This window comes from Abramis brama (genome assembly GCF_963993115.1).
Source record: "Abramis brama genome assembly, chromosome: 24".
Classification (NCBI taxonomy): Eukaryota; Metazoa; Chordata; class Actinopteri; order Cypriniformes; family Leuciscidae; genus Abramis; species Abramis brama.
In genome coordinates this window covers 11,572,682-11,596,861 of record NC_139986.1, presented here as the reverse complement: position 1 = coordinate 11,596,861, position 24,180 = coordinate 11,572,682, and the positions used below count along the sequence as shown (strand labels likewise).

General features: G+C 37.4%; 2 protein-coding genes across 4 annotated transcripts in view; one reads left to right on the top strand and one right to left on the bottom strand.

Moving 5' to 3' along the window:
* The window catches only part of acad11 (acyl-CoA dehydrogenase family, member 11), a 128,248-nt gene that overhangs the window by 76,793 nt on the left and 27,275 nt on the right, over positions 1-24,180 (bottom strand). The gene's annotated exons all lie outside the window — the stretch shown is intronic.
* Positions 8,974-15,538, top strand: ackr4b (atypical chemokine receptor 4b). 2 transcript variants are annotated; one of them, XM_084103083.1, is made up of 2 exons: positions 8,974-9,199; positions 13,681-15,538. In XM_084103083.1, exon 2 carries the CDS (start codon positions 13,687-13,689, stop codon positions 14,830-14,832), a length of 1,146 nt encoding a protein of 381 aa, XP_083959209.1. In that variant the 5' UTR covers positions 8,974-9,199; positions 13,681-13,686; the 3' UTR covers positions 14,833-15,538. The 2 variants fall into 2 exon arrangements, with proteins under 2 accessions (XP_083959209.1, XP_083959210.1); XM_084103084.1 differs by lacking the exon at positions 8,974-9,199 and adding an exon at positions 9,251-9,416.

The following is a 24,180-nucleotide window of genomic DNA, read 5'->3' as shown; positions in this document are numbered from 1 at the left end:
AGTCTAACACATTGAAATCTATCTGATAGATATGACTCTATCCAGTTAAGTGTATGTGATGAGAAATTAAAACAAGCTAACTTAGACATAAGGATTCTATGATTAACGGTGTCAAAAGCTTTCTTTAAATCAAGTCAATTGTCTAATCAATCAATCAATTGTCTAAGAGAGTTTTAATATTTTCTATAAAAAAACAATTTGCGGTTTCCGTTGAATATTTTGCTCTAAAACCAAACTGCATTGGATGCATTGAAAATGAACTACTACTCAAGTAACTGCTGATCTGTTCTGCAACTAGTTTCTCCATAATTTTAGAAACGGTGGGTAATATACTAATTGGCCTATAATTGTCAATAGAAAGGGGGTCTCCACTTTTGAATATTGGAACAACAATCGCTGACTTCCAAACACTTGGGAATTTTCCCTGAGAAATTGAAAGATTAATAACTTTATTAATAGGTTTAATTAGAGTCAAACTAGATTCTTTGAGCATAACAACATCCATACCATATTTATCTTTTGCTCTAGATGACTTAAGAGATCTAATTGTTCTCATAACATCAGAGTCACTAACAGGCCTTATTCTAAAAACAGGCTCCACTGTTGTAACTGGACAGACATTAGTATACGCAGGCAGAAAACAACGAGTAATAGTTTCTACGGAATCAACAAAATGATGATTAAAAATCTCTACCATCTCAGCTGTATTGTTTACTACTTGTTCGTAGTTTCTTAGTGTGATAAACGTGGATGCTTTGTTTAAGTGATAAATATCCGATAAATAGTGTCCGATTTGCTTGGTAGCTGACAAATATGTACAAGTCCATTCGGTTTGGTAAGAGAAATTTGCATGTTCATCTGCGGTTTTGTTTAGAGTGATATTTGGATATTCATTATTTGTTTAAATAGTTTTGTTAAATTGATTAATTCGTTAGAAATATATTTATTCTTGATAATATTCGTTAAGTAAAAACCTGTGGAGGATTTTTTGTGGTTGGTTTAGTTGTTTTGGTTGGTTGTTTTACGGGAGTTTTGGTAAGTATTGGCTACTGTTTGTATATTTGAACAGATAACTGTTTGGAATAGGCTTTTCCCTGTGTAGGTTTAGCGGGATATCCTTAACAGGATGTTCCGGTCTTTTTTATTTTAGTTTATTATTTTTGTACGGTGAAAGCAGTTAGAGCATTTGTCTCGGGAACACGTCCGTGTTTGTAGTAGTGACTCGTAAATTGGTTGCTATTGCAAACACTGGTTTACAGTGTATAAAAACCCGCTGCAAGTAACTGTATGAAGAATAGGGATGAGTTTAGGTAGTTTCAATATTAGTTAGAGGGAATTGCTTGTTCCAACTTTTGTCTCTAAAATATTTTGGAAAATTTGATTTAGTAACCTTACATTTGTCATAATGACCTCCAACGTTCAGAAATTTGTTAATGCGCCGTCCGAAAGCTTGTTAAATGATTTAACCAAGGATCAACTGTTAGAACTTGCAGAATACTACGCAATTAATCTGATGAATCAAGATAAACGTCTAAAGGATCAGGTTAAAACCTTGGTTAATGATGGCGGCTCGGGAAGCTGCGCAAGAAAATTCTGGGTTCAGTCCAAACGACCTTGTTTTTGGACACGATGTGCGAAGTCCGTTGGCTGTTTTATCTGCTGACTGGGAAAAATCAGATCCACCGAAAAATGTTTTGTCATATGTTAGTGATTTTGAGGCGAACCAATTGGTGAAGGCATCTCTGCACAAATCTCAAGGTCGAATGAAACTACTTTTTGATCGTCGAACAGAGTCGCGTTTGTTTCAACCTGATGACCAGGTACTAGTGGTGTTACCTGTTTTTGGGTCACCATTTCAGGCTAAGTTTGTTGGACCATCTACTGTTGCTCGGCAGATTTCTGATCTGAATTATTTGATTGATAAACCAGATCGAAAAAAAAAAAGATGAGATTGTGTCACGTAAACTTGTTAAAGCCTTATGTTTTTAAAGATTTCGATGACCTTATGACAAATGAAGACAAAGTTGTTATGCCTGATTCTTTTATTAAACCTGTTATGCTTGCAGATTTATCTGTCAATAATGACACTGTTGAATTGGTTCCATCTCTGGTAGGTGGGGAGGAAGGTGAAATCTGTCCGGGAGATTGTGTTCTTCAGGCTCGTCTTAAAAATTCGGAAGGATTGATTTCTTTACACTTTTGGCTTAGTCATCTAACGAATGTACAGTGTACTGATTTGATTAACTTGATTGCTGAGTATGTTACATTGTTTTCTGATACTCCTTCTTGTACAGGTCTAATAGAGCACAACATTGATGTGGGAAATGCAACTCCAATCCGTCAGCGGTATTATCGAGTATCGGCGAATAAGAAAAAACAATTGGATGAGATGGTGTTTGTTTCTTCAGAGTTACTCTTTGGATATACGCCATATTAAAGGCGTAGAGAAACTGCTGATGCTTTGTCCCGTGTTCACGTGGTTTAAATATTTTGAAGTTTGTATTTTTTTTTCTGACTTTGTCTCTCTCTGTTTCTTCTTAATTTTGCTTCCTAGGCGTCAGGTTGCTGAAAGACGGAGAGTTGACTGGATTAGGGAGAATTTCAGGCTGATCCAACTATTGCTACTTGGACAAAGTGGATTATGGGAGTTGTTGTTTGCTTGATTAAGACCATTTGCTCTCTTCTTTTTAGGGGGGGTGTGTGACGAGTCTCTGATTGTGCCTGCTGTTGTCGACTGGTGGGTCTGGCTGGGAGACTCATCAGGAGAATGATATACACCTGTGCAGGGCCATCAAGAGAATGTTCACCTGTATATAAGCTTAGGCTTTGAGAATGTTGAGGGTGCTTCGGAGCGCTCCAGTGCTGAGAGATGTTGTGAGACTTGTTTTCTCCCGTTTGTTTTGTGTTTGTTTTCTGTTTTGTTTGATTATGTTTTCCTTTGTATTTATTTTGAGCTTGGTTCTGTCTGACACTTTAACATCGTTTGTCAGACAGAAATTGTTAGTTATTTTGTAATTGATTTCTCGTTTTACCCATTTTCTTACTTATGTTAATAAAAACTTGTTGCAACTTTACCAACCTTTATTAAGTCCTCCACTTATTTGTCACGGCTTTGAGCCGGTCGTGACAGTTTATACTTTGGTATCCCAAAGAATTCACATTTCTTAACAAATGAGCTAAACCTCTTCTTAGTTCATTTCCTAGTTACCAGAATCATATTATGGTCAGACAGACCAGTTAACATATTACAAGATTTAAGTTCAAATCAATGAAATCAGAAGTCCTCCGTGGATCGGCATCTCCTCCACTCCTCCACTCGGCCGACACAAGCGAGCCCACCGACAACCCCGCCGAGCCAAAGATCCCCAAGGCAGCATCTGAGCCCAACTCCGCTCCGGACAGCCCCCCGAAGACCACAATGTGGGCCACAGAACCGGCCATCAACGGGCCGCTCTACCTCCATACACCCCACACCAGCAGCGACGTCCCGGGCAAGCCTGACATCCACAGCAGCACCCTCCGAGACACGATCCTCCCGGTCCGCTCCAACAGAGCATGGACCAGGACACGGACAGGCACCCCCAGGCGACAGCCCAGCCGGACCACCACCAGGCCTCGCGGCCCCGACACCAGCGCCAACGCCCCGAGCAAACACGACAATGGCAGCCGCGCCAGAAAAAGGGAGGTTAGTTGGTTGGGTGTAATCACGCAATAACTCGCCACAACAAGTGCGTACCTGTGAAACAGTTGAAGTGTGTATCGTATCCGCCATGATAGAAATGTCCTGTTCCATTTTGGTGTGAAAAGGACCGGGACACAGATGAATATCTCCGGATAATAGTAGACAGAATATAATAATTAACGCATCACTATGTCGAAGCCGAGCTGGCGGCTTGGAGTGTTTCTTCACCCGATAGTATAAGAATGGAAAAATAAAAGTCACTGCTAAAACGTGCCTCCCATATCCAAAGTCGATGTTGTTCGGGAGTAATTTCCCATAGAGATGTTGAGGATTAAATTTAACACAATTTAAAAATGTATTGGTACTAACTGGTCTTAGGAAAGTTAAAACTATAGCTGCACCTGCTCTACCTGACGCCATCTTGTAATTTCAATTATTGATAGGATAAATGGCAGCAACCATTTATAGCTAAATATCATATTTAAAGTAGGAAAAAAACACTTGTAGGTGGTTGCCTAGATGTTATGCACAATATGCATCTGTCAAGGTGTTATTTTGTGTTAGTGTCCCTAGAGGGAGCTCTTTCTCACACTGACATGCACTTTTGCACATGCACTTCTGAGTGTAGCACTAGTTTCTGTTGTACATGAACTGCAGTTGCTAGCATGTGAATGCACTTACACACAAACACTGCAATGCTCAAAGCCCTTACAACGAAAATCATTCACAGACTGCCATAATGTACATCATGACTCAAAGCTGCTATAATTCACAGCAAAGTGAAGCACACACAGGCCTGGAGCCAATCTGTGATCCAAGGGACAGATGGGTGTGTCCAATGAACACTCTTTTCGAACATTCGTTTATTGTCCAGTTTTCTGACAAACAACATAAGGATAGCAGATCAACATGATATTGCCCCAATCAAAGGAGTAAAGGCTCAGTTTAATGAATGTATAAGAGGTAGGTGTGATAGGAGCCTGCAGGGAAAATCGTCCCACATTGGCACAAATACCATACCTGCATATGTCCATTTACAAGATAATAAAAAAAACAATAAAAAAACAACAAAGATCTTTTAAGGCTTTTTTACTCTCTTTTTTTTTCCCAGTAAAAAATGTCATCCCCATCCTTAAAAAGAGATATATTTTCTTGAGAAACAAAATTGCACAAGATATTAAGAATTTTTTATATATATACATCTACATGGCCGGCAGGAAAAAACAATGTTTTTGCCTTTAATGTCTTGCCTTAAGTGTTTGAGCATGAAATGTCTCCAAAAAACACCCTGGGGATCTCTAGAAACATCCACAATTGAATGAATGCTTCGTACAAAGTTTGCTTCGTACATTTAGTTTAACTGCATTGTTAAAGTCAAGTCAAGTCACATTTATTTATATAGCGCTTTTTACAATACAGATTGTTTCAAAGCAGTTTTACAGAGATAACAGAAAAATAATGCAAAAAAGTTTGTTTCCAGAAGAAAATAGCGTCACAGTCCAGCTTAAGTAAGTTCAGTGATGTTTCATTTTTGTTTTAAAAAAAGTTATTAATTTAGTTAATCTATATTTAGCCGCTCTGGAGTAAACCGTGATGTCATCGTCCAGCTCAGTTCAGTTCTTGTATAATAGTGTCAATGCAGGAAGATCAATATTATTGTTGAATAATAAATTTAGTGTTAAATTTAATGTCCCCAACTAAGCAAGCCAAGCCAATGGCAACAAAGGTGGAAAAAGGTGACAGTGGCAAGGAACCAAAACTCCATCAGGTGGCAGAATGGAGAGAAAAAACCTTGGGAGAACCCAGACTCAGTCTCCAGTTCTCCTCTGGCCAATGAACGAACAGTGTATGATTCAGGCAGCATTATAGGCCAGAAGTCAGATTGTTTGGAACAATCAGAATATTATCCAGTTCCATCTGGTTGAAGATCGGAGTCACGCTGGTATGGAGATATGTTTGTTGAGGATCAGTGTTGATGGCTGTCGTGTCGATGGTGGGCAAGAGGGCAAGCTGTACCATTCAACTGAATTGTGTGCGTGCATTTTAGTCACTTAACTTACATTGTTCTTGCTCCGTTCATGCAATAACTGTGTCCTTGTATGAACCGAGTTTTCTATTTATTTCAACTACTCAGTGCTCTGGTAATATGAATGGTATGACCCATTTCAGTTTAAAGTCAGAATATGAGTATAGCTCACTAAATATGAGCATACATTCACTAAAATATTGAAACGTTAGCGATACTACTGATTCAAAACGCGAGCGCCAGTGATTGACCGTCAAAGCGCGGTTTGAACGCCCCGCGCCCCAGCTGAACTGGAAGTTTTGATTAGTTTTGCACCCGAGTCAGACCTGTCTGTTATTGGCTGAAGCGCTCAGATCTGTCTGTTATTGGCTGAAGCGCTTCAGATCTGTCTGTTATTGGCTGAAGTACAGGGCTCCACCGCAGTAGTTTGGGGTGTCTGTCAGTCAGTGCCCGACCCTCGAAAGCAAAGGGCAGGAACGGTTTGTGTCGAGGGAGAATCGAGACATGAAAGTACACATCCTTCAGGACAATCACTGCAAACCAATAGAGGATGGATGCATTCGAAAATGCATTTCTGGGTTAACGTTTCTCCCACGGAGATTGGCTCGGCGGGTAAGCCCCAACTGTAATCCTCAGGTCACCCTGGCTATTCACCGAAGTAGCTCCTTCTTGATTACCAAAAGAGGAACTAGACCGGGGCATAGGCGAGGGGACTCCAGCCGAGTCTTGACCACGGCACTGAGATGGGTAGATGACTCATCCACAAATGCCATCACAGCGTGCTTTAAGCCCAGACACGTAAGGCAGCGATCATGACTATCAGACGGAGCCAAATAACGATCACATCCAGAAATAAACGGGTGGAATAACATCTTTTAAAAGACACAGTGTCATACTCGTGCTCTCTCAGGCGAGATTCCAATTCGTCAGTTCACTTCTGACGTAACGTTGAACGTGCCTGAATAAAAGAGAACTACACTTACTGTAAACTAGCCCAAATACTATTTTATTCATGAACCATTCATTCAATTGTGGAAGTTTCTAGAGATCCCCAGGGTGTTTTTTGGAGACATTTCATGCTCAAACACTTAAGGCAAGACATTAAAGGCAAAAACATTGTTTTTTCCTGCCGGTCAATTTTGAGATTTCAGACTATTTGTCTTTTCATAATTTGTTGTTTCAGACTAGTGGAAAGAAAACATCAAAATACTTAAGTGTTTATTTTATTTTATTTGATCTATTTTTATCTGTACATTTCAAATACAATACATGCCTTTGAAGACTGTTTTCTCAAAATGAGTTTTCTCTTATGTACTGACCCAGAAATCTCCACTTCAGTAGCACGGGCATACACCAAACTTAAGAGTTTTATTTCTATTCTGAGGGATTTTACAGAGGGGTCATATATAATTTGCCTGCTTTTATTAATTGTATTCCTAAAAAATGGTGAAACGTTTTTGTTGTTGTTGTTTTTCTGGATGTTGATGGTATTTTCTGATTTATGGAGTGATAAAAAACAAAACAAAACAAAAAATCCCCTCTGTAAATTTAATTTAATATGTCAACAAAATGAAATAAGCATTTTGAAACTGACTTTATCCAATGTTCAGATTTCTGTTCTAGAAATGTATGAAAATTGGTGCATGTTTAATTAGATTTTGCTAATTTAACTAAGCTTTCCGAAACCTTGTAATACAAAAATGTTTGCAATTCTTAATGTTATCAATCAACTAGGGAAGTATGGTGATATCTATTCGTTTGTTGTTGTTTTTTAGCCTATTCACGTTAACCTAGCTTAACATAAATTAAATTAAATTAAATTCAGTTACAATGGAAAAGAAATACCTGTTATGATACAACCATGGGAAATTAAAACACAAGAACCCACAAACTCCCACAAGGTAAAATTTGGACACACTGACTCGTGTGTTTTATGGGAGTGAGCATTGGACAAGACGCCAAATAGACAATTCCACACATAACAGAGGCACACCTTAGATTCTGATACACACACACACACACACACACACACACACACACACCCTTGAAACAAACACTCAAGGTTCACAGAAAGGCAAGTGTTTTTCCTAAAGAAGAGTTAGTCACAAGCCTGCATGCGTTTTTGTGTGTGGGTGTGTATGTATATGTGCTGGCAAGCAACGGCTCTTACTTTAGTAATTTGTTTGATGAAAACACAGGTTGTTTCTCAGGGTGTGATATGACAGACTTGTCCTTTCATGTCTGCAGGTTGTCCCCGTACAAGCAGCCAAACACGCGACCGTTAGCTCCATGGTGCATTCCATAAAGAACAGATTCTCCAAACAAACAAATCACGCAGGGCCTTCGGAATGCCATGCTCTCTTAAATAAAAGGATTAAGCACAGATGAGCTACTGTAAGGAATTACACCAGTCAGACAAGACCCTCTATCAAATAGTTTGTTTCACACTTCACAGCTAATATCCTCAATGAACATGGCCGTTCTTTAGAAAAATAATCACAGCAGCTACTTTACTATGCAAACAAAGTAAATGATTGCACTCGGAAAAGAGCAGTTACAAGACTGTAAAGTTAATTGCGCACACTGATTTCCTGAACCAATGCATGGCAACAAGTCTGCATGGGTGTTGCACTCAGATATTGATCTTAGAGTCAGACTATATGCTCAATGCAGGGATAACATATTAATCATGAAATAAAAACTACATCTGCAAGAGCAATCTGAGTAAGATAAGATGAGATAAGATCAGACTTTTGCTCAATTTATTTATTTCATATGAGCTAAAGCAACACAATTGCTGAAGATTTTATTACAAATCAATTCCATTAAATTTACTCCACTTAAATATAACTATTAAAGTTTACTAAATCCATTTTGGGACTACATTAATCATTTTTGTTGCATTAACAGAAACTTTTTATTGCTTTAACATCTCTTGCTCTGCATCAGGGGATGCAGGGGAATAAATGTTGAAATAGTGTTTTTATAATTCAAGTCAAGTTGAGTAAAAGGAGACCACTGTCAGTGTTTAATGTTCAGTTATGTTGAAATTTAAAAGAGTTTCTGTTTTGATAATGCTTTTATAATTATCATTGTGCTTAATTTTGTGTAACCACTTAGTAATTTTTAGTTTACCTGTAAATAAATACAATATATTTTATAATTAACTTGTATTTGTTTGAGTGATATAACCCTTTCGAAAGGCACCACAGTTATATATTATAAAGTTATTATGCTATAAAAACAATATACTGGAATTTCAAGAATTCAGCTTGAAGATGATCAGGAAAACATAGCGAGGGAGTTTGTGTAACCTGCTGGAAAAGGGTGATCCTTATTTTCTCTCTCTCTCCTTCCTCTGACGCACACACAAACACACACCCGTGGCCGTCCTCTTGCCCCAGCTGCAATTATCAACTGAGTGTTTCACTTCTCTGGACTAAAGGCAGTTCTTTCCTGGACGGAGTGTGACTCAGACGCTACAAATAGAGGTAAGACACATCGCTGTAATTCACATGCAACAGTCGAATTCCAATCAAAGCTTTGGGAAGCTCAAAGTCTAAGGGTTCTGAGATGATCGCTTAGTGTCACAGCTAAACAGGGGACAATCGTGAAAGTAACTTTAGAGAATCGCCATTCAAAGTAAACACTGGTTTAAGAATACAGCAAACAAATGCCCGACAAAGTAACAACAGATGCTGAATTATGGTAATTACATTTACTATGCTTTCAAATGTCCGTATTTAGATTTATTTAGTTGGTTTTATGCAAGTTTGATGTATTACTTTTGCATTTCATTTCTTTGCTGTCATGTATTAAGTCAAAGCAAAGTCCTGCTCACCAATCCTCAAAAGGGTTTATGACAGGGAAGGTAAAGTTCAAAATAAACAATGACACATAAGAATTTAGGTTTCAGAAATACATTATAAATTTGACTCAATGAAAGATGTGTTTGCAAAGAAAGCTCTTGTTTCTGTATGCCAGTGAGAAAGAAGAATGGAATGAGGGTTTACCTGTACAGTGTTAAACTGACGTGATATAAGGGTGTAACTGAGCTGCATAATAGACAGAGGTAATTCAATAAGACTACAAATTCAGCCATGGATTAATGAAGAAAAGTGGATCACCTTTCAGACACTGGATCACAGACACACTTAGGAAAAACTTCCTGCGTTAATGGTTAAACTGCAACTTTTGCAATTAAAAGATACAAGGTACTATATACATATATTTCATATTTCTACAAAATGGGCTGAAAAAGTATCTGGACACTTTTGCCATCCGTCAAAATGAAAGACAAATAGCATAAGGGAACTTTTATAGCAAAATATTCCACAAAAAGTTGTATTTTGTCATTTGAAAAATAACAAAGTATAATAGGCTTTAGGTATGACATTATGAAATTGAACACGTTCATGATCAAAAATGTTGTATGGCTTACTATGTTGTGATTCATCAGAATTTCAAGCACAGGAGCCAAGCCATTTCCACAAGACAGAAAAAATATCATCCCAAACAGCGGCTTTTCTGGAACAGGCATGCGGATCATAATTAATCACTAGGATGTTTTTTGAAAAGCTTGTGATTGATGTACAACATTTGCAAAGCACAGTGTGGTACTGTATATCAACTTTGTCTTTCCCTGGTACTCTTCAAGTAACCAAAGCATTTTTTAGAAAAATGTATTGATTAAAATTTAATAGACAAAAAAACAAACAAAAAAAACACAATCTGCACTAGGTAAAGATCTTAATTTTACAGCAGGTTTGCTTATCACCCAGACACACAAAATCTGATCTGCTCGGCACCCCTATTTAAAGAGCATGTGTTTAGCAGATTGGAAGGTACACTCAGTGCTATGTGCAACTCCAGATGAGCAGATGGCAAAAGTCAAGGATTTGCAGTTTTGAAATGCAAACGACCAGCAGTATGTTTTTCTAGAACCTTCACCTGAAAGTGTTCAGGGTTAAATAAACTCTCCCTCACTCCACACAAACTATAGCAAATGTACTAAGCTTATAATACGTCCAAAGCTCAAGTGCTACAAAGCTGCCCATGGGCTTTTTTTACATGCACTATACTGTATATGTTGAAATAAATAACAGCACTGCAAGCTGCTTGGATACTGTTGGCCAGCTAAAAAAGTTGGACACACGTTTGTTTTCTGTCAAAAGTAGATGTCTCTGTGTTGAGTTGCGTATGATCTCAATCAAGAACCGCTGGAAAACTGACTGGGAATGACGACATGGAAAAAAATTAGGTTTTTGTTGCAGAAAAAAAATTAGGCTTGCACACTTCGCTCATTTAAAATGTGCATATTTGAAGGTACACGTGGATCAAGCAAACAAAATAACACTCAAGTTAGAACGAAGCACAGATGACACACTAAATTGACAATTAAATGAAGGAAGAAATAAAAAAGTTTTAAGGCGCTGAATCTTAAGATAATGTATAAACCCCATAATTTAGAATATTGTCACGAAAATTCGCTAAATGAATGCTCATTGCCTTGAAGACCAGTTTGTAATGCAGAAAAACACGTGACAACTTTTTTCATTAAGTAAAAAGAATCTTCACTGAAAGCAGATAAAATATATTATATTAGATAATATATTCAATAAAAATTATGAATATATAAATATATTTTCTAAGGTTACAAAACACAATTAGTACACTCAAAAAAATGAACTAGGAAGGTTGTACACTTTACATAATATATTTATATTTAGTTTACTTATAATAATTGTGTTTGTTGACTTGAAATGTTTTTTTCTATTAAGGTCCACGTAATTATGTCTCAACTTAACAGTACAAAATCCTAATGTGTTGTCTAAACACAAACCATTTATGTTAAGTAAAAAAATTCTTACATCCAGAGGGTGGCAGTATAGTGCGACGCCAACTGCCATTTTGCCCTAACTTAATTTGATTGTGTTCAATCTGCTTAATATGTAAAATTTAAGTTTACTTAATCCGTTTGTGTTGGATTACATGAATGATTTGTGTTGCATTAACTGAAACTGGGCAGTGCTTGTTAGTTCCCAGCATGCTTTGCATATGGTTGAATTAAGAGAGAATAAATGTTAAAATTAAGTGTTATTTTATGTTTTTTTGAGAAAATGAGAAAAGGGGAAGACTTGATAGTGTGTAATTGTGTTTAATGTTCAATTACGTTGGAATTATTAGAACCATTTAAAATACAGTGGGTTACCATTGTGGAGAAGTGTGGAGCATTTTGTTTGGCTGTGGACTGATTTGGTTACTTTTAACTGCTTTGGTTGAAGGAGCATGTAAATCTTAGCATTTAAGATGCTAATATGTGCTACTGCTAGCAAATAGCTAGCTATAGTCTATTCATTTAATTATGTGTCACTAAAATAAATAAAATATGAATGGGTGAATGAAAATAACAAACACATAAGTTGAATGCAAATTAAGTAAATTAGTTGGGCTGACACTATTAAATTAAGCTGTGTCCAACCATAGTAAATAAGTTGAATCAACCTTAATAAATTAAGTTGACCCAACGTAAGTACATTAAATTGGAATAACAGAATTGCATAATGCTGAAATAAAGCAAGTTAATCATGTTGAAATCATTTCCATGATTTTTTTATGTTCATTCAAAGAGTTATTTTTTTGAGTGTAGGAAAAACCTGTTTGAAATCTAAAAGCAATATCCAAAACATTCAAAGTAGGGAAGGAGGAAAGCTATTATTTCATGTTTGGAGGTCTTAATTGTGATTTAAAGGATGTTTAAAGCAATTCTGTCTGGAAACAAACAGACGTGAGCAATTTCATACTTCTATTTCTACTATTTATTTATTTATTTTTCACTTAGAAGAAAAATAAGCTTTTTAGCACTAACAGCAAAATAAAGAGCAAAAGATGCACATTAGGGGCCCTACTTTAACGATCTAAGCGCATGGTCTAAAGCGCAGAGCGCAAGTTCACTTAGGGCATGTCCAAATCCACTTTTACTAGTTTAACGATGGGAAAATGGTCTGCGCGCCAGGCGCATTGTCTAAAAGGGTTGTCCCTATTCTCTTAATGAGTAATGGGTATGTTTTGGGATTTACGTGCGTTAAACCAATCAGAGTCTCATCTCCCATTCCCTGTAAATGAAAGTTGCGCTCGCGCCATGGCAGATTCGCTATTTACATGACGGAACTTGATAGTGGAAAGACCGAAGCCGTCTCCAGAGCGCAAACGGAACTGCTCGTGCGCGAGGTAAAAGTGCGCAAGCAGATCATCTACGGGACAAGCCGAATTCCACCATATCTTTACGTACATAATAATAATATTTTTATTGAAATATTTGGCATGTTTGTGTGCTGCTGTGCGTCCCTGTGTGTTTAATAAGCAGAGTGTAGTAGTGCATTGTGGACCCCGTTCCTAACGCGCTCATTAAATAATGACTTTGACTTTGACCATTGACTTTACACCAGATTTCAGTTGGTCAATGGCACAGCCTATTTCTGTTGCCTCAAAATAGCAACGTGCCAACAATGCGCCAGAACACACCTCGTTTTCAGACCAGCACGCCCATGGGCGCATAAATGGGCGCAAATGCATTTTCTATTTAAACAACGTGGCACAGGACGTGAAAATGATAACTTAGTCAGACTGAACTACATCTGTACATGAACTACATCTGTACATCTATATATTTAATATTGTAAGAAAATTTCAGACTCAGTCAGACAGTAAAGTGTTTGTCATATCATATTGTATAGTGAAGTTACACTGTAAAAAATATTTTAAGTTGTAAATAAAAATTATTTCAGACATTCTACTTAAAAATTTGTAAGTGAAAATTGTTTCAAAGTAAATCCTACATCAAATGTTTTTTTTCCAGTGTACAATTTTTTCACATTTTCTCTAAGTGTATAAAGAACGAAATTAAATCTAGCACCATCAGCAATGTTTACATTCGTCCTCTCTCTCTCTCTCTCTCTCTCTCTCTCTCTAGATCAAGATGGAAGACCTTTTTGATAACGAACATGACTACCATTACCATGACCATAACAACAGTTCTAACCACAGTGACTATGACACGGATTATGAAATGCACACAGTTTGCGACAAAAAAGAGGTCCGGTCTTTTGCTGGGGTTTTTTTGCCAGTTGTCTACACACTAGCATTGATTCTGGGCCTGGCCGGAAATTCTCTGGTCGTTTTCGTTTACCTTTCCCACAAGCGCCTACGGACCCTGACAGATGTCTTTATCCTCAACCTGGCCTTCGCAGACCTCCTCCTGCTCCTCACGCTGCCCTTCTGGGCAGCAGATGCAGTGAACGGCTGGGAGATTGGTATAGCCGCCTGTAAGATCACCTCCGCCCTCTATTCCACCAACTTCAGCTGTAGCATGCTGCTGCTAGCCTGCATTAGCATAGACCGCTATCGTGCCCTAACCAGAGGCTCCACCGCAACCCATGCCCCAACCAGGAACAACGGCCGAAGGCAGAGGATGATCATGTGCCTACTGGTTTGGGGGCTCGCCATTGTCATGGGATTGCCAGATATGGTGTTCTACACAGTGACGAACTCCAGCGGCCGTAATGTATGCCGGGCGTTATACCCACAAAGCATGGCACGGGCGGCTAAGGCAACTATGGAAATTCTGGAAGTGTCTCTGAGTTTTCTTCTGCCTTTCCTGGTGATGATGTTCTGCTATTGCAGGGTGGGAGTAGCATTGAGTAAGGCTGCTACAGCGGGGGTACGTGGCGGGAGAAGATGGCGAGCGTTTCGGGTGTTAATAGCGGTAGTAGGGGTGTTTCTATTGACTCAGCTCCCGTATAATCTGGTAAAACTGGTCAGAGCCCTGGATGTGATCTACATTTTAGTGACGGAATGTGAGCTGAGCAAAAACCTGGACCGGGCCAGTCAAATTACTGAGAGTCTGGCCCTCACGCATTGCTGCCTGAATCCCGTGCTCTACGTCTTTATCGGATCGTCCTTTAAAATGCATGTTCTGAAGCTCGTCAAACGCTGTAGCCAGACAGGCAGAGGGTATCGGCATGGCAACGAGCAGCCCACTGTCGAGATCTCCCTTAAGTCAGGCGCACAAGTCCACACTCACTCTTTGTCGGAAAATGAAGACACGAGTACGTTCACCATATGACATGGCAATAACTATGAGGACTGATATACCAGGACTTTATATCTAAATGTAAAGGTGTTTAAGTAACTTTGACAATAACAGTCATGTACAATGTTCATTAAGTCCAAAGTATAGTTCAGTTTTGTCCTAGTACAGTTTTATACTCCATTTAATAGCGAACACAGGGCCACGAACACATTGTGATTATGATTCAAGCTACATTACAAGTCAGAAATCAGATTGTGGATCAGCAGCATTCAAATATTTAATTCAGTTCCTTTTGCTTGAAGATCAAATTCATCACGGCAGTATGGAGACGAGGCTGGTCATATGTCTGTGCAGTGGACTTGTCTGGTTCTTTCAGATCAAATCATGTTGTACATAAGTAAACTTGCATTGAATCTGTGCCTAAAAAATTCCACAGAACCTGTCGTTAACAAGCCTTGTGTGTTTATTAAATATTTTGGTTACTAATGGTCTCTGCTAACAAAAATAGTGTTCTTTATTCAGTCTGAGTTAATTATATTCCACAGAATTCCCACATCAGTGCAGAAAATGGGAAAAACAGTGCACAGATTCCATGTTGGGAACATTTATCAGTTATTATATTGACTACTTGTAGAAAGTGTATAGTGAACTCAGGGATCTTGTGTAGAAAAGATACCCTGTTTCCAAGACGTTACGTATTCGTATATTTTTTAATTAAAGCATACTTTATACACTTGGAGTTTTGCCGTTATATGCTGATTTTGAATTACGCATGTGATTTCATAAGTTTGTACAAAAACAAGTACAAGTCACATGTACAGAAGATTATGCTTTATGAACAAGATAGAAGCCACAGCATCTGATTCTGGTTGTAAGTGTGTGGCTTTGATTGCGAGTATGCGAATTAATGGGGAGATTATTATGACAGCGCAGATGATATGTGGAAAGCAGACTGGAAAAAGAGGTCCAGAACAATAAAAGTGGTCAACCATAATTTTATTTAAATGGGGGAAGAAATAACTATTAAAAAAAGTAAAAGCCCAGAGAGAGGCATGGGGAGAGAAACTACACAGAGTTTTTGGGCTTAATGAGCAAGATTTTAGACATAAACAGCCATATGTTTTACTTTTATGAATTATTAATGTCTGGTGCTCTGAAGAGTCCAGCCTTTAAGTTCATCCTCTTAAGATAATTGAAAGTTGGCGTTATTTAACAAAACTGTTGATTTAAATGAGGGCACTTAGATAATACAGTTAAAGCTACACTTTATTGAAAATAGGAAAACTTCTGCCATCCAAACATAATTATTTTTTATTTTTTACAGCAGGTCATTTTATCCATTGGGAATTGACTAGATCATGACAAGTGCAGTTTCATGCCAAAAGTAGGGCAAGTGGTTGAAAGGGCTGAAAAGGAAGGAATAATGACATAAGCCAAAAAAGTAAAGGAATTTAGGAGACAGTTAATCTAACATGCACAAAAAACATGAACATGAATTAAGAAAGTAAAGTAACATATTAGGAAAGTCAATTTTGATTTCATGTCGACTTTAAAATGGAAATATACTCAGACACTGGTCATGCTGAGCAGCAGAAGAATTATTTCACAGGTTATCTAAGGTGCAGATGGTGAGAAACTGGAAAAGTCAGTTCATTGGAAAAAGACAAGAGATAAAAAAACAAAGAATATCATGTAGGCCAGATTATTGTCTTGAAAATTGTCAAAAATCTAAAGACAAATCAAGTGATTCAGACCCAAATCAGGTGCCAATAACAGTAATTAAGGATTTGTCATGTAGACCACATAAACAAACACATATTCAGACTCACAGATCTAGATATTGTAGTATTCATCATGATAAATATTTACATGTGTGGGTGTCTATGTTTGCAGGGGAGTGTGTCTCGTTCCACCAAAGCAAATGTGTGTTTGTGCGTGCTTTACAGTGTCAGTACATTCATAGCATGCTCAGAAGCTGTTACTCACTATAATGACAGTGTTTACTACAAATGACTAGATTTCTCCGTTTGTGAGTGGGTGTTCAGATGCAAGCATGGCCTGAATGTGATACCCTGTACGGGTATTTTTACATAAAAAAATATAAAAAAACATAAGAGCTGCACAACTCTGGATGAAAAGAGAATTTTTTTTGGTTTTAGATTAAGATTACGATTCTCTCATGATTTTGAAGACAACTAAACAAAATAAACATGTAATTTACTGAGGTTCTGGCAAAGTGTCAATTGCTACAGTCTATTTTTAAAAATATTTTGTGACTATGACACGGATTATGAAATACACACAGTTTGCGACAAAAAAGAGGTACGGTCCTTTGCTGTTTTTTTTTTTGCCAGTTGTCTACACACTAGAGGAGTGTGGAGCAGGAGGAGGTCTGCGAAGGCCAGGTTGAGGATAAAGACATATGTCAGGGTCCGTAAGCGCTTGTGGGAAAGGTAAACGAAAATGACCAGGGAATTTCCGTCCAGGCCAAGAATCAATGCTAGTATGTAGACGAATATATATTAAAAATATATAAATAATTATTCTGAAGAATTTTTTTTTAATTAGTTTTAACTTGTTTCATTATTGGGTAAATCTGCAATTTTTCTTGAATTATTCAATGACAAAAACATGTTTTAACAGTCACCAGTCGCCACCTACTGGTGAAATGATGTAATGATACAATCGTTATTTAAAGCTGCATTCCGTAACTTTTTTGGGTTAAAAATTATCCAAAAGAAATTTGTGAGCAAGTACATAACCAGCCAGTGTTCAAAACTATCTGCTTGCCTTAGCTCTATTCAAAACGGTAAGCTTGTAATAATGTTTTTAATTTCAAGGGTACTGGTGGATTTCCGCGGGAAATTTGAGCATGTCTTTGCGTCATTATGTCACGTGTACACATAAAGAAGGTGTCTCGGCTAGAAGGCTATATTGTGTGTGAGGATGGTGGAGGTGGAGATTTATAGTGCTTTTCTCACAGCACTTGATATAATTAAACTTATCAATTTGATGGCGGATCAAGAAAGGTTCAAACAACAATCACCAGTGACAACTGGAGATTCACCCGTTATAAAATACAAGTGAGTGGCTCCAGAAAAAACCTTAGTTGGTCAGAACAAGAGTGGATGTTACTTGTTCAGATTATATTTTCTGGTAAAAATTCTTATGTTGGTCATACTTCCAAAATGTACAATCTGTGATTCCGAATGACAGTATCCACACCGGCGCGGTAACTGACAGCCACACATTCTCCTCAAAACATTGGATTCAGAGACATTGAGCTGAGGCACAACGCACATAAAGTTGATAAATCCGCGAATACCTACAATTGCAGATTTCGAACAGAGATGGAAAAACAAAGAGGAAAAACTACGGACTGCAGCTTTAAAGCGTTAAGCAACTTTAAAAATTTGATCACTAGCATAGACATCAGTGTTAATATCAGAACTAGAAACGTTTATCCCAGTACTTCTTTGATCATTTGAATTATTGTAACAGAAATTATGATACTGTGTGGTTGAAAAGACTGTTTGTGAAGCTATTTTATACCTAGAAAACTGCTCTCTCTCTGGCTCAGCGGCAGCACAAATGCAGATTTAAATGTTCTGCTGTGATCATTCTTGTCAGGGACGTCACTAGGATTGGAAGACAGGGGGGGCTTAGCCCCCAGGGTATTTGTAACTTGCGTTTATAGAAAATCTTACAGTGAATTTGAGTAAAAAAACAACTATGTATATGTTTAGCTGTATTTGTCTCTTCAACCCCGTTACCATCTTCAAACCTGTATAGTCTCAACCCCGTCACACCTACATTTTTATTAATTATTTTTTTAAGTTTATGAATAAGTAATTTAATGTTTGTTGAACTTAGTCAGAAATGTTCAGAGCAATCATAAGAATACTGATTTTAGTTCAAATTCTGAAGTTAAGCCATATCTTTGATCAAAAATGATAGGGTTGCTGTCACAAAAAGTGCCCATTTCAGGCTTTAGTATAGCATAAGTGTAAAATTATTGTAAATTTTATGGTGCATGGTACAATTTCTGGTAAGCTACGCTTTTTTATTATTTCAATTCAATTATTGTGATTTGATTTAATATTGACTCATTTGGATAAATATTAGGTAGGCTACTCAAGATAGGCGTTAATTTTTCTCAAGAATAAAACAACTCATGCAGAGAGCCTTATCAGCTGGTAGTATTATTTAAGGTTAAAAATAACTCAAATTAAATATAATGCGTTTTTTTATTATAATAACAACTTTATTTAATGATATAAGTAAAAATATAATAAATATGTAATATAGAACACCTATTTAGCAAAAAAAATTCTTGCCAACTACGTGCTATAGCCCCTATATTATGTTCATTAAATGGCTTTCCTGAGGTAAATGTGACAATTGTTCTCCAGCTATGTTACTGACCTCTTCACGCTGATAAAAAAACACTAATTGATCGATATTATGTATGAGGAATATACATTTCGGTAAGTTGTAGCCTACTACTGTATCTTTCAACAGTGTTCGTGTTTTTTTACTAGTAGAGATGATCGGTTCACGTGCGTTAGTTCATGTAACATTTACAAGCGCCAAAGCGGTATTTATTGTTAGAATTTCGTAATAAAAGTGACAGAATCTGAGAGCTGAGATTCTTTTCATAAAGTAACCTGCTCTGTCTAGTCTGTCGGTCTCCGTGTCCTCATTTGCTTCGCGATTTTTCTGTGCGTGAGAAAATGGATGTGTGGTACGGTTATTGATAAATCGAATTGTTATTGTTGTTCTTATTATCATTTAGGGGGGCTTAGGAACATTTTGGGGTAGCTTCAGCCCCCCTAAAATAGGCCTAACGACGTCCCTGATTCTTGTCAAAAGTTTAATAGACATATCCAAATCATTGTCATTTCTTGCTTCAGTATTGGTATTCAGAACGCTGTGAGGCAGTGTATCTAAGGCTGACGGGTTCCGCTGAGTGGCTATTTGTGCAGATTACACAATTTTGGATTGGGATGCCAGATAAAGCCCTTTGCTTGAGAGAGGAGGTCCTTCCTTAGCGGGATAGACCAGGTTGGATGTGAATATGACAGTGACAAGCCGTAGCATTTGTATACTTGAGCATGGAGTGCATACCATCCGAGTACTCTTGTACAAAAGACAAAGTGATTGACAAGGGGCAATTCTGAAATTCATAATTCAGAAATCGCTTGTGATGAGGGGCTATCTGAATATGAGAGTAGACATTTCAGGTCTACTGATATAATCCAGTCCCTTGGCCAATATGAGAGTGAGGAAGAGTTGGAGGAGGAGTTCTGATATTGATGCACTTTGTGTGTGAATATATACACAAATACTGACTTCCGCACAGCGGAACAGTCACAACACAAAGGCCACTAATGTTCTCGTAGACCACCACGAGCAGGGGGAGAAGTGAGAGGTAAGAGAGACAAGAGAACAGACAGTGTTGCTGTCGCCATCATGAGTGGATGAGAGCAAAGCGGTGGTAGTAGCAGGGCCATTGCTTTCGTCAGAGCAGTGCTGAGCTACCGGACAGTTGAACACCATGGGTTGATGAAAGCAAAGTGGTGGCACATTCACAGAGCGGGGGGCCTGCGGGACCTGTGCCAGCATATGAACTCCTTGCTACCTATAGGCTAAACACGTAATACGCATGTGCACGCCGTCGGCATTTTCAAATATTCACGTTTTTGAAGTTTGCGCGGAGATGAAAAAAAAAGATGGAAATGTTTGTGTTTTTTTATTCAACGCCTGCACTTTGGAACCTATTCCAAGGTGAACCTATTTGTGTTCTCGAGCTGCCAGGCACTGTTGTCGTGCGAATGAGCAGGTCGGAGCCATAAAGGGTTTTCTGTTAGAACGGTGTTGTGTAAGCGGCCCCTAAGTTAATAACTAATGATCTTTGCAACAGAAGTGAATCAATCAAAACTAACTTTAGCTGGACAATAACTTTATTCTAGATCTGCTGTAAAGCCAAAACAAGAAAACTCTGTTACTTTAATTTCCTATTATCACTGTAAAGCTGCTTTGAAGCAATCTATATTGTTAAAAGCGCTATATAAATTAATTAAGGTGACTTGACTTGACTGTAATCTTCACGGTCAGCTTATAGCTCCACTACAATGAGAGAAGCATCAGAAGCCAGATTTGCCTCTCGAAGAGTTGAGAGTTGAGGCGGGGAGTCCTCAAGCTCATGGTTGGAGTGGTGGAGTGTGAGGCACGAAGAGCACTAAGCCGACGTGAACTCGCCACTGAACACATCATGCTCCAAGTCACGATGCCGCTGTTGCTTCCTCAACATTTACAACTTTTTTTATTTGCAGCGTTGAGCATTGTAGCCTATCACAGAAAACTCTGTTGAGTGTATGAATGCAGTGGCCAATCAGAGGTGTTTACGTTAGTCAGAATCAACCTCTGCTCAAAACGTTGGAGCTTTCTTTCAGGCCAAGCTCACTGAGTTCTAATAAAGAATTCTTACATTATAACCAACAGAGTGTAGACACGATGTAAACAAGAGATTAATTTTGCTTCTTTGATTATAAGTTTGAGTTTTCACAAGAGTGCATAACCGAAAAGGGAGCACACTTTGCGACACTTTATATATCCCATTCACTATTTTAATAAAAGTTGTCTGCAAATTAGAATAATTTTCAATGTCTCTGCCGTTACACAAGGAACTATTTTGAAAACTTTCTGATGCTGAAAAATGGAAACTGGTGAAATTCAGCCATACATGTTTGAGCCAGAGTTTGATACCAAATCAAAAGAACCCATCGAATACACCTAAAATACCAAGGATCCTCCAGACTGTGGTAATTATTAATCTTTATTTAAATGTTTTCCTTATGTATTTGTGAATTAGTTATTACATTATATTAGTGCTTAAAAGAAGACGGTACAAAAGGTGTTTCTCTCATTACATATAGTAGTTGAAACTTGGGTGTGCGATATTGACAACAAAAAAAATTCTCGATATTTTCTGGGATTTTATCGATAATTAGACAATGTTTTGCTGAGTGTGTTTATTGTATTGGTACCTTTGGCAGGTTTATGACTGTCATGGACAGCTGACTCCTAAATAGTTGACGAAGTGTATTATGTAAACTAATAATGAATGAACGTACTATCGTTCGTTGAACTGTTGTTCATTTGCAGTAAAGTGAAAGTACGTCAAACGATCTGTAACAGACAATGGCACATTGTAAAAACATTGGACCTCTTTTATCAATCTAACGTAGAAAAAAAGCCAGCCCAGACAGGGTTCACGTGATTCATGAAACATTGATATGCCTCCAATCCCATCGTACGAATGATCGTACATTGAAAAAATTCATCATTTAAATATCACGGCCCTAAAAGTTAACGGTTTAGAAGCCTTGCCCCTAGGATTTACGACATGTAGAAACGTAACCCAACCAAGAAGAGGAAGTAATCTCATGAGAGAGAAATTAATCTTACTCCAAAGACACAAGTTAACCTCATAATTGGAAATAGTTACATTCATGTATATGTATATTAAATACCAGTAAATAAAACAAAACATTTACAAACATTATAAACATTATTATTAACTTATTAAAAATTAAGCGTACAAACAGTATTTTTAAAGAAGTCCCAGATTGTATCTATAAAACAAAGTTCATACACACTTTACTAAATGTTAGGACCACATGGAAGGCAACGCAAAGACTGTTTCTAACAACTTAGCTTTGCATAACGTCTTGTAATCCTCTGAGGCATCGCTATCTATTTTGCACTACTCAGTTTTTTTGGTAGCTTGCTTTCAATAAAAGCTGTTTTTGAACTAACAAAGTTTTGATTTCTGAAATTTACAGAATGTTTTACAGTACATAATTTATAAGCATTTATACATATTTCTCAGTTCATGACACCCTTAAGTTGGGTAAGTAATAATAATAATAAATATAGCTGCGAGCCGGTGCCGCCGGCTTTGGCCCTTCATCGCTGCTCGCAGCTATATTTATTTATATATATATATATATATATATATATATATATATATATATATATATATATATATATATATATATATATATATATATATACACATACATATATACACATATATATATATACATATACATTATATATATATATATATATATATATGTATATGACAGAAACCTTATTACCTTATTCTGATTTTATGATACACTCAAAATATTCCACAACAAATCCTTTAAATATAATGTAAAAATAAAAATGAAAGTAAGCAGTGTTGGGCTCACGTAACTCTCTCATTAGAATCAAAATGTTTCAACATTTGCCATGTATTTGAATGCTAAACTATTCTTTATCATAGTCTTTGTACTTCACTCACGTTCCAATATCGATGGAAAAAATCATCCTCTTCACACGCGCAAAAATGTGCTTGTAAACATCACAGTGGAGCGGTGCTTACCGTGAATGGTACGAATTGTACTACTGACTAAATAGAGCAGTGTAATTTTTATATGTTAGGTTGACTATTTTATTATTATATTTTATCAAGGCTATAATGAACAGGCTGCGATGTCAAGATTGCAATGCTGGAATGTGTGTGTGTGTGTGTGTGTGTGTGTGTGTGTGTGTGTGTGTGTGTGTGTGTGTGTGTGTGTGTGTGTGTGTGTGTGTGTGTGTGTGTGTGAGAGTGTGGGGTGCGGGCGCGATTGAAAAGTGGACACATAAAAACATACTCCGTCATTTTGTACATACAGGACATCATTCAAACTGCAAAGTGTTAACTTATATTTGTGTACAGTCACAATAAAACACAACATTGTGCTTTTGTAAAATAAATTCAAGCAATCCGCCCCCGAAATGGCACTTATTTTAAATAAAACTAAAATGCTCACGGCTGCACGGGCATTCATAACGTTGCGCGTCCAGTGCGAGGAACGAACAGGACAGAGTGAATGTTTTTTAGTTCATTCCTACTTCCAAAGGAATTCATTGAAAACGCTCGCTCTGCTCTGCACCATTATCAATGTTCCGTGCGGACAAACAGATTTTACTTTGGTTTTTAAGTTAGCGATTCAAAAGCCCCCAGTGGTGTCACACGTCGATTAACCGGTGGTAAAATGTTCTCACTGTCACATACCTAGTATATTTTTATATCGATACAATAGGCCTACCTGATTTTGAACACAAGAGGGCAGTATAGGCCTATGTATGACTTGATTTTGTTTACTATTAATGTTTTTAAACTTAGAATAAAATTATTTTAAAAAAAAAGAATAAAATGGGTTTAGTTCTGATATTTCTATAATTTTATAAAGAAATAAATGGTGTATAATTACATTTTTAGAAGATATGAGATTTTTAGTGTTTCCTTTTTTGACATTCCTTTAATCCCTCGCCATAGCAAAA